General features: G+C 65.2%; 2 protein-coding genes across 8 annotated transcripts in view; both read left to right on the top strand.

Moving 5' to 3' along the window:
* Nucleotides 1-1157, top strand: part of NAP1L4 (nucleosome assembly protein 1 like 4) — a 47364-nt gene extending 46207 nt beyond the window's left edge. For 4 of the 7 annotated variants that reach the window (XM_013993989.2, XM_013993990.2, XM_021080112.1 and 1 more), the window contains one exon: nucleotides 110-1152. Coding sequence is in view for 4 of the 7 variants with exons in the window: in XM_013993990.2 (XP_013849444.2) it covers nucleotides 110-148 (39 nt within the window). In the remaining 3 variants the exon portion in view is untranslated. 7 annotated transcript variants of the gene reach the window in all.
* On the top strand, nucleotides 12622-13618 carry PHLDA2 (pleckstrin homology like domain family A member 2; the record flags this gene model as incomplete). The annotated part of the gene is given in 2 exon segments (NM_001174057.1): nucleotides 12622-13066; nucleotides 13308-13618. A coding segment is annotated over 1 exon segment (396 nt). The 3' UTR covers nucleotides 13056-13066; nucleotides 13308-13618.

Below are 14288 nucleotides of genomic sequence, written 5' to 3'. Positions count from 1 at the left end.
GGTCGCCGTGTTGGAAGTACGTGTGTAGTGAGCAGCTGCCAGTCAGAGCGCCCGTGTTCGCTGCCGGCCGGCGTGCCTGGTGTCTACAAGCCTGTTTTCTCTTTGGCAGAAGGAGCCCAGCCAGCCCTCGGAGTGCAAGCAGCAGTGAGACTCACCTGCCGTGCGGCCGCCCTCGCGTGGACAGAGCGCACGCCTGCCTTGCTTCCCGTGCATGATTCTCACTTTAACGTCTCCTTTTTCTTTGTTATTTTGCTTAACCTGTACAGTGGCGACTCCGAGGCATTTCAGAAATAGGAGGTTTAATTCCAGCCTCCTCTACAGCCTTGGGCACAGCGCCGTGGACGCGGCCGGGCCCTGCCTGTCTTGGGGAGGCCCCCCAGAACGCAGCCGGCGGGGCCCCTTGACGCCAGGGGTACGTGGGCTGTGGCTCTGGGGCACCCAGAGCCAGGACGGGCACCTGCTTCATTGGAGACCCACACGCCGCTCCAGCTGCCTCGGGAGAGCCCTTCGCCTCTGGCTCTCCTTCCTGTGGTTCATTTTCCTCGGGGCCCTGACCCTGTTCATCTCGTATTTATTTGTTCTTCACGCTGGCGAGGGCTCGGGACACGCACTGTCGCTTGTCCTTTGAGTTTCTGGAACCGTCTTGGGGCCAGAGACCCGGTGCCCTGGGTGGGAGTTGGTGGTTGGGCTCCGGGACGAGGCGCGTGGAAGAAGCTGCTGCCTCCCGCCGGCCGCCGGCAGGAGCCGGTTCTCATGACACGCGGACCACGCTTGGCTTGCGGGGAGGGGGCTGCGGGCAGAGCCAGGATTTGCCCAGCGGAGGCAGTGGCGGCAGCGGCAACGCGGGGAGGGGCTCAGCCCGGGAGCGGGAGCTCCCCCCTTAGTGCGTGAGTGTCCAGAGTTGCTTTCACCACAGCCCCCGTCCCCACACTCATCTTGTCCTAAAAGCCCTGGGTTCGGAGCGACGTGTCCTTGGCGGGCGTGTGGGTTTCGGAGCGCGTGACCGCAGCTCCTGGCAGCCGGAGCCCCGCGTCCTTGCTGTGGCCAGGCCTGTAGAGTGCTCAGCCTTCCTCACGATGCGTTTGTAACTGACTACGGTGTTTTCAATTTGTACAGAACAGTTAGAATATTCTATTAAAGTTGTGAAACACACCCCAGCCCTGCGCTGTCTTCCTTGGCGGGGGGAGCGGGTGGGCTCGCAGGCCGCTTGGCTGCGGGCGGGTGTGGGCTCCCGGCCCCGTGGAGAGCCGCCTCCCCGCATGCGTCCGTGGGGCTGGGCCTCCTGGGTCCAGAAGGGAAACCTGTGCAGGGCCGCTCCCTTCGCAGCAGGACAGCTCGGCCCAGAAGTGCCTGCCGCCCGGCTCTCGCTGCAGCTCCTGACCCCGGGGCTCTGCCCTGCGCTGGGAGGGCTGGCTCCTCCCTGGGAGCAGCCGGCGGGGAGGCCACTGGTGGCCACGAGGAGGGCTTGGCCGTGGACGTGCTTTCACGTCAGACCCGGGCGGTGGGGGGGGGTGAACTGCCCCCGCTGCTGGCCCTGGGCGCTCACAGTGGCACCTGAAGGACTAGAGGCGGCGCACGGTCACATGCTCGGCACTTGCGGGCGGTGGGGGCGTTGGGGGAGCAGAGGCCGTTCAGCAGCTGGGCCACTGGCCCGGCCGCCTGACCCTCCAGGCGGCCGTCACCAGCCCGCGATGGCCTGCGTGGGAAGCGTGCTGGGCCTCCCTGGGGGACCCGGGGGTCACGCCAGGGGCTCCTCCCGGATGGCGGCAGAGGGGCTGCGGACTGTCGGAGCCTCCCCCGTGCAGCGAGCGCATGGGGCTTCAGAAGGGGGTGCGTGTCCCTGTGGCAGGCCCTGCAGCCGCGAGCACAGGGCATGGGGCAGCTCCTCACTTCCCTGGGGGGCAGGGGCAGTCAGGTCTCCCATGGCCACAGAGGAGGTGCCCTTGTGCCAAAGGCAGCACCTCTGGCAGCTCCGAGCCGAACAGGAAGCTGGGTGCCTGGGGGTCGCGGGAGGAAGGTCAGGCTCTGACAGACCCTTGCGTGTGTGGAGCTATGTGATGTGGCCAGACCGGGTGTCCTCGTCGGGCCGGCTCACGTCGGGGCAGCGGTGCTAAGACTGTTCAGAGTGGCCCTGGTTTGGTTTCTCTGTGGGACCAGAAGGGTGCCATGTGCTACCTGCCATGGTGCCAGAGCTGAGCCCCTGCCGCCTCCGGGCCCAATCCAGGTACACCTGGATGGCAGGCCTGCAGCACCGAGCCCCAAGGCTGTGCCTTTCCTGGCCTTGCGCCGTGGCTCTGACCTCCCAGAGCCGGGGCCTCCTGTCGGTGCCTTGGAGGGCCCCACATGTCACCCCAGGACCTCCAGGAAACTGCAGAGGCCCTGGGGCTGGTTCCGTCCCTACCCCTTGTGCTGGAAGGTCACAGAGCCATCAGCCCGGAGTCATGGGTGGGTGGCCGGGCCCAGGCTGGGCCAGTGCTCCCTGGCGGCTGCCGCTTCCTGGGGCCCAGGCCACTGTCGCCACAGACTCCGGCGCTGCCCGCCTGGCCGCTGACCCCGGACTGCAACAAGCTGGGTCCCTCCCGGCCCTGCTTTGGGCTGTCACCTCCTCCCCGGGCTGGGCCTTCGTGCTCCTGAGGCCAGGTGGGCGTTCAGGGCCCCCCTCCCCAGGCCGCCCTGTTGGGGGCCACATCTGTCATACGCGCTCAGAACCAAGGGATGGTTCTGGGCCCGGCTGCCATCTCTGCCATTTCCTGTGCCAGTCTCGGCACCCCGACCTCCGGAGGCGCTGGGCCCTGTGCCCAGCCCTGGGGAGAGGGCAGACCTGGGGGACGGTGACGGCCCTGCAACATGAGGATCGGGAGAGCCTCACCTGAGCCGGGGCGGGGGCAGCCCAGCTCAGCGGCTTCCAAACCACCAGACCCGGGCAGGGCCTGGCCGACCAGGGCGCCAGGGGTGCGGGGGAGGGAGGAGTCCGTGTGCCCTTGTCAGAGTCCCTCGAGTGGGTAGGTGTGTATGTGAAGTGACTTCAGTGGAGCTGATTTTTCCAAAGCCCCCCAAATTGGGGTCGTTGCTCTAGAAACTGGTTTTCTCCAGAAGGGGTCTCCTAGGCCTGCCCACCCTGGCACCCAGTCTGCTGTGTGGGTTCAGGGCCCCCGTTTCGAGGGACAGGGGCCAAGCGGGGGGCCAGGCCCATCCCTTCCAGTGCCCAGCAACCCTCTACCCCACCCTGGGCCCGAGGGCCCGGTCCCTGAAGTCCAGGCCCCCACGGCTCCGGGGCCGCTGCTCCTGGCGTGCTTTTGCCTGGACGCTCCCTGGAGCCTTGCCCGGGGTGGGAAGGACCAGGGAGCTGCTGACCTCGGACCTGCCCTCTGCTCGGGCCAGCTCCTCCTCTGGCTCCTGGCCCCTGAGTGCCTGCGGGCCAGAACACACCAGGTGGAGCCCTGTGGGAGAGATGGTGCGCCCTGGGGAGCCCCGAGCCGCCAGCCAAGCCCCTAGTTGAGGAAGGGGCTGCATCAGGGCTTGGGGCCCTGCTGGAGGGCACTGTCCCTAGCGTGGGTGGCCCTCGGCTCCCTGCCAGCTGGGCCGCCCAGCACAGCCGCGCCCGGACTTCGGCCCCTGCCTCCTCCACGTCCGAGCAGCTTCCTTCCGGTGGAGGCAGACGTGCCCTCCCAGCTTCAGCCTCAGAGGGCAGAGTGCGTGGGGTGACACGTGGGGAGCCCGGGATCCCAGACCCAGCCGCTCGGCCCCACTCAGCGGGAGACGCTGGCAGGCAGTGGTCCCCCAAAGCAGGACCTCCAGGACCCGCAGCCCACTTTCAGGCCTCAGGCCGCCGGAAGGGTGGGGCCTGGACACACCCTCCGAGGCCGAGGCACCTTGGTGTGGGCCGAGGCGGAGCCCCTGCCCTCCTGGCGATGTCGCCACGGGGCCCGGTCCCTGAGCCAGCCTGGCTGCACTGACTGTTCAGGGCGGTGGCCGGATGTTACTTTCCACGACAACCTAACAGGCCTGCCTGCCCCGCTGGGCTCGAGGCTCCCGAGGTCTGCGACATGCCCAGGCCCCGGGCGCGGGCCAGACCCGCAGACACACCCTGTGGCTCCGTCTGCTGGCGCTGGGGGCTCTCCTGGGGCGCCCCCGGGAGTCCGGGCGCATCAGGCCCCCGAACCTGCCCGGTACTCGGCTTCTGCGTCGGAGGCTTGAGAAGCACTTGGCGCCCACATGTGGGAGAGGAAGCCCGTGGGCCAGGTCAGGCCGCCCCCTGCCCAGGCCCGGCGGCCGGGCTTGGAACCAGCACCTGGGAGGAGGGCGCTGGGGCAGGCAGGCTCCACGGGCAGGCACTGGGCCAGCGTCGTCGTGGCCCTGCCACCGACACCCCCACGACAGTGCAGCTGGAAGTTCCCTGGGAGCTCCCGGAGCCACCCTCCCCGGAGTGGGGACCTGACCTGCGAAGGGGGAGGCCCCCAGGGGGCAAGCCCGGCCCCCCAGCCCGGGCTGCGCCCCCGGGACCTGGCCGAGCTCCTTTCCGAGCTCTGCACCGGGGGTGGGGGAGGGGAGCTGTGAGGGTCCCTTCCAAGGTCAGGGCTGAGGATCTGTAAGAAGGATGAGAGCGGAGTGGCTGGGCTGGGGTCTTCTTGTTCCAAGCCCCCAAGTGTGTGGTCATTCGTCACTGCAGCCCTAGGACGCTTGGACAGGAGGTGGGGGGGGGGGCTGCCCTTCAAAGTGGGCGGCACTGAGGGGACACCGTTCTGAGAATGACATGCCTGGGGTGGTCCGTAGCAGGGAGGGCAGGGGCCACGAGCAGACACCAGCCCGAGACTGATGGTCTCCACCCAGAGGAGGCTGCGGGGACCCTCTGGCCGGGTCCCTCCCCACTGTCTCCTGCAGCAGCTCAGGCCCCTCTGAACACCCCAACCCTGCTCTCCTGGCCTCTGGCTCCCCAGGTGGGCCAGGGCATGTCTCCGTCTGGGTTTCTAGACATCAGGGGACGCCAGCTCCTTGTGATGTGAACTCCTACTCATCCTTGAAAACCCCAAATCACCGCAGTCCCTGAGAAGACTTGACTTCACACCCATGGCCAGCTAGTGACACTGCCTCTCTTGTCTGGACCTCATCTGCCCAGGGCGGGTGAGAAGCGTGGGGGAGAGAGAGGCTCCACACCAGCCTGGGGGCTGTGTCTGTGTCCTGGGGCAGCTGTAACAAATGACCCCAAACTGGGTGGCTCAAGACATCACAAATGTACGATCTGGAGGCTAGAAGACCAAAATCCGGGTGTCACAGGCCTGCTTCTGCCGGAGGCTCTGGGGAGCATCCTTGTGCATTTTCCAGCGCTGGGGGCTCCGGGTGACCCTGGGCTGTCCCTGCAGCCTGTCTCTCGTCACGTGGCCCCCTCCTCCTCTGCGTCTCTCTGATGACATATCCGTTTGGGCCCCCTGGGTAATCCAGGAGCACCCCTCCTCTCAAGGCCCTGAATTTCATCACACCTTTTGTCATATAAGTTGATATTCACTCTTGGACCATAAAGGTCAGTCACGGGTTCTGGAGATGCGAGTAGGACCTGTCGTTTTTTGGGGGGGTGCTGTCAGCCCCCCAAATAGAGGCTTTTCAGACACACAGGGACTGCCGCGTCCTGGGGCAGAGGGATGCTAAAGAAATATAGTGTCTTCCGTTAGGCGCCCGGACTTTCGGGTGAGGGTACCCCGGTCGGCGGGTGATCTTGCCGGAGCTGTCGCACAGCCCCGAGGCTCACGCGCCGCCCCTCGCCCGGGGACATGTACGAGCATATGCAGTCGGCGGACACAGGCACGCGGGCGGCCTCCACGCGAGAGCTGCAGCCTGAGGCCTGGCAAGATGTTTGCAGAGTGTGGCCCGGGGGGGGCGGGAGGCAGACTCCTGGGGGTGCCCAAGACCCGTCCCCCTCTATTCCCAACATTAAAAGTGCAAGCTCATGGAGTTCCTGTCGTGGCTCAGCGGAAACGAATCTGCCTGGCATCCATGAGGACGCAGGTTCGATCCCTGGCCTCGCTCCGTGGGTTAAGGATCCAGCGTTGCCGTGAGCTGTGGTGTAGGTCGCAGACGCGGCTTGGATCTGCCGTGGCTGTGGCTGTGGTGTAGGCCAGCAGCCATATAGCTTCGATTCAACCCCTGGTCTGGGAACTTCCGTATGCCATTGGTGCAGCCCCTAAAAAGACAAAAAATAAAAAAATAAGTGCAGGCTCACATCTGTGCTGACCTTTACATTTCAGTTGCTGTAAAATATGTGTAACATATAATTTACCGTTTTAACCATTTTTAGGTGCGCACCTCAGTAGCTTTAGGTTCATTCACAACATTGCGCCTCCATCTCCAGAACTTTCCGTCTTCCCAAACGGACGCTCTGTCCCCATGAAACATGGTCCCTCCCCTCCCCCAGCCCCTGGCCCCCACCGTCCGACTTCCTGTCCCTATGAATGGGACTCCTCTGGGGGCCTCACCTGAGTGGGACCTTACAGAATTTGTCCTTTCGTGACCGGCTTCTTTCCCTGAACACAGTGGGCCCAGGGTCCTTCCACGTTGCAGCCTGTGTCAGGATTGCCTTCCTGTTGAAGGCTGAGTAATATTCCACTGCGTGGATGGACCACGTTTCGTGCTTCCCTCCACCCGTGGCTGGGCACCGGGGCTGCTCCCCACTCCCGGCTGGTGTGAAGGTGCTGCTGTGAACGTGGGTGTGCAAGGGTCTGTGTGAGTCCCTGCGCTCACTTCTTTGGGGGACGGACCCTGAAATGGACTTGCTGGATCACAGGATAATTCTCTTCTTAATTATTATTATTATTATTATTTTGGCTGTGCCTGCAGCATGTGGAAGTTTCTGGGCCAGGGATCAAACCTGCACTACAGCAATGACAATGCCAGATCTTTTTATCCTTTTTAGGGCTGCACCCATGGCACATGGAAGCTCCCAGGCCAGGGGTCAAATCAGAGCTACAGCTGTCAGCCTACACCACAGCCACAGCAACGCAGGATCCTGGCCACGTCTGCCACCTACACCACAGATCCCCGGCCCACTGAGCTGGGCCAGGGCTCAAACCCTCATCTTCTTGGATACTAGTCGGATTCGTTTCCGCTGCACCGCAATGTGCCTGCCAGATCCTTAACCCACTGAGCCACATGGAACTCATTCTTAATTTTTTAAGGAAACGCAAATGCGTTTCTTTTTTTCTTTTTGTGGCCGGGGTGTGCAGCGGCTTGATGTGGGATCTCAGTTCCCAGACTGGGGGTCAAACGCGGGCCTCAGCGTTGAAAGCGCTGAATACTGACCCCTAGAGCCCCAGGGAACTCCCGCAAGTGCGTTTTTTAAAAGGGATCAGGGGTCACTCTGCATCGAGAGTGGGTCTGGGGTGGGGTCGTGAGAGAGGAACGCTCAGAACTTTGAAATCATGTCAGCCGTGTTTTACTGTTAGGTCAACAGGGAGTTACTGCTTCGGTAAAAGTGCATGACGTGGGGTTCCCATCGTGGCTCAGCAGAAACAAACCAACTGGCATCCATGAGGACGCGGGTTCGATCCCTGGCCTCGCTCCGTGGGTTAAGGATCCGGTGCTGCCCTGGGCTGTGGTGTAGGTGGCAGATGCAGCTCAGATCCTGCGTGGCTGTGGCTGTGGTGTAGGCCGGTGGCTGCAGCTCCGATTGGACCCTTAGCCTGGGAACCTCCATATGCCGCGAGTGTGACCCTAAAAAAAAAAAAAAGAAAGGGAGAGATGTACATGACATGTAGGGATTCCCCTCTGTGGCGCTGGGTTAAGGATCCAGTGCTGTCCCTGCAGTGGCTCAGGTTGCTCAGTGTGGCCTTAAAATAAAATAAAAATAAAAGACATGACGTGTAAATCAACTATATTTCAGTAACATTTTCAAAACTGAAAAAACACACACGACAGGGCTGCCCCCCAGACCAGCTGCACGAGACATGGTGGGAGTTGGGGGGAAGGTGGCGGCGGGTGGCAGGGGGGCGGGGGGAGCAAGGCGTCCTGTCTGTCCTGTCCCGAGGCTTTCCCGGCACCTGCAGGGAGGGACCGCCGTCCAGAGGAGGCGGCCCTGCCCGGTCCACCCGCCCGCCCTTCTTTCCTGTATGTCGTTCATTCATTCATTTGCGCATCCAGAAAAGTCCCTTGTCCCTGTGAACCAGGGCCTCTGACTGACGGCCCGAAATGCCCGCTGGCTCTCCTGCCCTTTCCTCTTTCTGTGATGATGGCGGAGCCCCTCCTCCCAGCTCCCGGGGCGGGACCTGCCTGGCCTTGACCCCACGCCCTCCCCCAGGTGTCCTGGTTTTACAGACAAGCAACCCGCGTCCACCAAGACCAGCTGCTCGTCCGAGCCGGGTCGCTTGGACAGCGGGTCACTCATTTTCAAACACATTCCCTAAGAGCCTGGGCTGGGGGCCCTGAGGGCGCCGGAGGCTAAGATGCTGTCACTTCTTCCCAAGAGCGCAGAGCCTGCCCGCTTTGCTCCTGCGCGTGGGCGCCGCGCGCTTCTGCCAGCAGAGGGCGCCAAGGGACGCGGCGCCAGGACGGGCGGCTCCCGGGACTGGTTCTTCCACAGCCTCCGCTCAGGAAACCCAGGGAACGTGGCCACCGTCCGGGGGCCGCACCCAGGCGTCCCTCCTGAACCCCAGCCCAGAGGGGGACAGGTGTTTAGGCAGTGTCGCCGTTTTCATTCCACGCCCAGCACCCGATGAGCTGGAGGCCTGCCTGTCGGAGTCCAGCTGAGGGGCTCAGGGAGCCAGCGAGGGACGAGGGACACAGCTCTGAGGGACAAGGCCCCGCGGACAGCGAGAGCCTGAAACCAGGTGGGTTCCCACCTGGGCCTCTCACTTCTCCCGGCGCAGCTCTGAGAAGAGGAATTGAGGGCAGGCCTGAGTCACAGGCCACGGCCAATGGGCTAGGCTGGGCTCAGGTCAGGTGGCATCAGGCCACCTCTCAGGTGCTGCAACGCCAGGCAGCTCAGGCCTCCCCCGCCCTCCCCAGCTCGCCCTGGAGCCATCAATGGAACCCCAAGGCCCGGTGTTGTGTAGCTGGGGGGAGCAGGCCTTAGGATGTGCCCTGGCAATCCGAGAGGGCTTCCTGGAAGAGGAAGGAGGAGGGGGTCTTCTGGGCAGAGGGGTGGCCCTCCCGGGGCTGTCTCTGAGCACTGCCACCCACAGGAAGAGCGTAGTATCGAGCCCGAGGCACAGGGCTGCGTGACGCAAGGCTTCCTCACAGGCGACTGTTCGCCAGGCTGGTTGGACAAGAGTCACCGTCACTGCTGGAAATGACCTCACTCGGGGAGTTTCGAAGAAGCGCCCTCGCTCTGCCCTGGCTGCCTGACATCCTCACCCAGCTGGCAGGTGTCCCCAGCCGGATGTTTGGGGACCAGTCTCTGTCTGTCTTGGGTGGGAGCAGCCCCCTCCGCCAGGCTGCGCGAGAATCCCGGATGTGGCCCTCGGATAAATATTAGTAAACTTGGCTCAGAGCAGCACGGCCTGACGCCACCACTGTGAGGCCAGGCCCAGCGCGGCCCCCTCCCCGTCTGAGAAGCAGCCACCAAACTGCCACACCCAAGAACCCACTCAGCTCCTGGGGCGGAGGCCACTTTCGGCCCCCAGGCTGGGTGCAGTAGGATGAATTTGAACCCCACTGGCCGTCTGAGGCCCTGGACGTCTCAGAGACCCCCTCCCCGTTCCTTGCAAAACCAAGAAAGCAGCCCCAACAGCGTCCACCTCATGGGGTGGCCACGAGGGAGAAATGATGCCAGGTGGCCGAGCACGGCCCACAGCGGCCCCCGCAGGCCGGCCCCTGGCTCTGGCTTAGGGGCTCTCCCTCTCCAGCCGCCCCCTGGCCAGAACCCTGGCAGCCCGCAGGCTCCTACGGGATGCAGCCCGAATCCCATGGGGGCCTAGGTCCCCAGCAGGAAGCCATCCTGGCGGATCCCCCCACCATCAAATGGCTCAGGGGGCGTCCCCCCAAAAAGGCCTCGCTGGGGCTGCAGGCGGGCCTGCCTGGACATGGGGACGGGGCTCCCTCCCTGCGCTGGGTCCATGCAGGTGGCTACGCAGCTGCTGAGGCGGAGAGGCAGAACCTGCAGCCCACAGGCCTCTGGCTGCGGGGGGTTCCAGGCCCCACGGCAGGGGTGGTGGGTGGTTTGTCTGGACCTGAGCTTCCACTGACCGGCCCCTGACCCACCTACCAGCCTACTTGGGCCGCCTCTCGTCCCCTGGGGAGAGTGGCACTGGGCTCCCCACCGCTGTGACCTGCCCTCCCAGCTCCCGCTAACACCCACCTGTAGCGCAACACCCCTGGTCATTGGTTACCAACGCTCCCCAGGGAGGCCCGGCCCACGGGAGAGAGGAGTGCGGGGTGGGTGCGGCGACGCTGGCCTCCGCTGGTTTTCAAGGCCTCTCACATCCATTCTCAGCACCCAGTGGCTCCTCCAGCACTTCCAAGCCCTGTCCCCGCTCCCACCTCTCCTGCTCCATCCCCCTGGGGCCTCCACTCCCACATTTGTGAAATGGGGGTGAGAAGGACTTTGGGTGTTCTCAAGGCGCACCCACCTGATGGACCCTTCGTGGGCTCGCTCATCTTGGGTGCCTTGGAAACCCCTCTCTGGCACCCCGCCCTCCCTGTGTCTTCCTGATCCCACGTCCCCCAGGCCCCTCCCTTCCCCTGTCTCCACATTCCCCAGGCCTGGCAGGTCTCCTCTCTGCTCCTTGAGGCCTGCAGGTACGCAGTAGGTGCTTAAGCAATGCCGAGGGTCTGTGGTTTGCCTGGACCTGAGGTTCCACTGACCGGTCCCTGGGTAGCGAGCGCTGGCGGGCCTCAGTGGGGTCCAGGCAGAGCTCTGGGCACCCAGCGGGTTCACGGTGGCTCCCTCGAGGCAGCAGCAGGGAGCCCTGCCCCTGCCCGCCTCCCCTGTATCCCACTACCCAAAGGAGCCTCTGGCCCAGGCCCAGGCTCAGACCCCACTGCCCAGCAGCCCAGGACCCCTTGAGCTGGCTCACCCTGCCTGATGCTGGACTCCCTTTTACCAGCTCTGCTGGGATGCCTGTAGCGATGGGGAACTCACCCCTTTACAAGTCTGCCCTGTGTTTTCTCAAGGGGCCATCTGTCTCCCGCCATCCGCTGCCCTGTGCCTGCTTCACCCTCTGGCCTGCTCCCTCCCCCAACACGGAGCAGCAGTCCCTGGGCTTGTCCTGTGCCCCTCCCTCAGACCACAGTCCTGGCCGCTGGCCTCTGCCTGCCCTGTTGCCCCGCCCTCCCACACCCCCGACGGGTCCCCAGACACCCAGTAGGCACTACTGGGCAGCTGCCACCTGCCTACCAACTGCACAGGCCTGGCCCAAGCCACTTACCTGAGCCCGTGGGCCCCTTATTCCTCATTGTGTCCCTGGAGGACCAGGGTTGGACACAGCAGGGGCAGGTGGGGCAGGACTGGATCCAGGGCCAGCTTCATGGGCCACGCCAGCAGCTCTACACTGATTTTGTGCCCTCACCGTCTAGAAAAGTTTACCAAGGTACCTGTGCTTCCATCCCCCCCGCCCCCCACTGCCGGGTGGGGAGCCCTCCCGGCTGGCTGTGCTCTGCAGCAGCTGCTCTGGTCAGAGGGTAGGGGCATGGCTTGGAGCGGCTGGGGCCCCCACACATGCCCTCTGCCAGCTCCACCCCCACCCCTGGGAACCCAGGAGGAGCCAGCGATCACTTCCTGCTCCTATTAAACCCTTTAAAGGAAGAGGGCAAATAAAAAACCTTGTCAGGCTGGCAGGCCGTGACTCAGCCGCCCCCGCCCCTGCCCAGGCCCAGGCCGACAGCACCCCCTCCAGCGGGACTCCAGCTGGGGGACTGGAGCGGCCTCCCCCTCCCCTCCCATCTACTGAACGCTGTGGGGAGCTGTTCTACCACTTTCTGTGGGTTACCTAATCTGACAAGTGTCGCCGTCCCCGTTTTATAAAAGAGCAAACCGAAGCTCACACCACCTGCTCTCCTGGTTGGCCGGCTCCCAGGGAAGAGGGGAGATCCTTCCAGGGGTAGCTGGCGGGTGTCAAGGTGGGAGAGAAGGCCGCCTGGGGCAGGGGCCCCGGAGGGTCCCCTTGGGAAGAGCCGAGAGGACGGCTTCTTCCCCACGAACACCCAGATCAGAGCGGCAGGGCTGGGGCACTGGCGGGTGGTGGTCTGGGCCCCGCTGACTCCCCGCCCCGGGCCGGCCCCGGCCGCGGGCGCTTCCCGGTGCTCCGGGGCAGTGAGTCACCGCGGGCAGGGCCGGCCGCAGCGCATTCCTCCGTGGGGCCGGCGTCCGGGGCGGGGTGGGGACCATGAGTCGCTCCACGGGGCTGGGGGGCTGGGGCGCCGGGGGAGAGGGGGAGGGGGCCGCGGGCTGCACACAAGGGGGAGGGGGTGACCTCGGGGCGGGGGGGGCGGTCCCCGGCGAGGATGCGGAGCGCAACCCGGGGGTGGCCAGCCTGGAGGGACCCGGGCGGGTTGGGCCCGGGAGTGGGGCGCGGGCGGAAGGGCCGGGGGCGTGGCCGAGAGGGGCGTGCCCTGGAGGGGCGGGGCGGAGCGCGCGGGGCGGGGCCGCTATAAAGGCTGCGTCCCGGCGGCAGGAGCGCACTGCCCGCGCCGCCACCCTCCGAGCGCTCGCGACCGCGCCCGCAGCACCGGCCGACATGAAGACCCCCGGCGAGGTGCTGCGCGAGGGCGAGCTGGAGAAGCGCAGCGACAGCCTGTTCCAGCTGTGGAAGAAGAAGCGCGGCGTGCTCACCCCCGACCGCCTGAGCCTTTTCCCCACCGGCGCCGGCGCGCGCCCCAAGGAGCTGCGCTTCCACTCCATCCTCAAGGTGGACTGCGTGGAGCGCACGGGCAAGTACGTCTACTTCACCATCGTCACCACCGACCGCAAGGAGATCGACTTCCGCTGCGCGGGCGAGAGCTGCTGGAACGCGGCCATCACGCTGGCGCTCATCGACTTCCAGAACCGCCGCGCCCTGCAGGACTTCCGCAGCCGCCAGGAGCGCGCCGCGCCGGCCGCGCAGCCCGAGGCCGCGACGGCCCGCGCGCCCTGAGCGCCGCCGCGGTGAGTGCCGGCCGCCCGGGTCCTAGGGGAGGAGCGATTTCGACCTCGGGCGGCGAGGGAGGTCCTGCCCGGCCTGGGGGGCACCGCGGACAGGGCCAGGGGTGCTCTGCCCTCGCGGCGCGGCTGGGGCGCGCGGCAGGAGCCGTCGCTTAGCCCTTTCCGTGTCGGGGCCTCGAGGGACCCACAGGCTGACCCCGGCCCGGGCTTGGGCACAGCTCCCTGACCCTCACTCTCTCCACAGGAACCACACACTGGACGAGTCGGGCCGGACGCGAGCTGCGCCGGCAGGAGCCCGGGGGATTCCTGGGGCCGCGAGCCCGGGCGGGAGGCCAGCCGCTGACCACGGCGAGGACAAAGGCAGAGAAGGACCCTCCCGTGCGGAACCGCAGAGCCTCACCCCCGCTGTGCGGGCGCATTAAATTATTGGACTATCTATGTATTTATTTTGATGGTATTTGTGGTAAAACCATCTGTCTTAATATATATATATATATATTTTTCACCAATATGTCCATTCCAAATAAACTCCTTGACCAGTTCTCTTTTCTACCAGCTGGCGGTGGCGCAGTGAGCTTCCTGGGGAGGGGAGTGTCGGTGGTCCCTTCATTCCATGTTTCGGGGTGGGGGGAGTGGCCGCCACAGGCCTCGGAAGGGCGAGGAAAAGCGCTTTGAATGAACACTGTCATCCGCTGGACCCTGGCCACACCCTCCTTGCCAAGCAGCCTCTCCCCAGCGCAGTGCCCTGGGGTTGGCACTGGCTGACTTCCGCTCCGGGTGTGGAACGGCAGGACAGCGCACGGCTGCTCTGGGCAGTCGCTCACGGTCGGTGGGCTCCCCCCATCTGAGCTGCCCCGGCACTAGGTGGGGTGCCGGATGCCAGCTGTCCCTTCCTGCCCACCTGCCCGGCCACCTGCCCAGCCCCCTGAAAGGAAGCCCTCAGGCCTCTGGCTGCCCGCCCGCTGGGCTCCTCTTAAACTCCCCCCCATGCCTTGGCTGGACCAGCTGCCAGGCCTTGCTGGCCGGTGCCTGAAGTGTGAGGCCAGCAGGCATGCGGGGTTTCTGGGCAAAGGGGAGAGAGGCCCGCATCGCTTCTGCTGGGGCGGCAGGAGGCTGAAACGTCCGAGGGGCTCAGGACGTGACATTGGCGTGGGGAGGCCTGAGGTACCTGACAAGCGGGCTCCTGCCCTTCCTGCCTGGAACGGCGCGTCCAGGGCTCCCCCGT

The sequence above is a fragment of the Sus scrofa genome, chromosome 2 (genome assembly GCF_000003025.6).
Source record: "Sus scrofa isolate TJ Tabasco breed Duroc chromosome 2, Sscrofa11.1, whole genome shotgun sequence".
NCBI lineage: Eukaryota > Metazoa > Chordata > Mammalia > Artiodactyla > Suidae > Sus > Sus scrofa.
The sequence above is the reverse complement of the archived record's forward strand: the minus strand, read 5'-3'. Positions and strand labels throughout refer to the sequence as shown.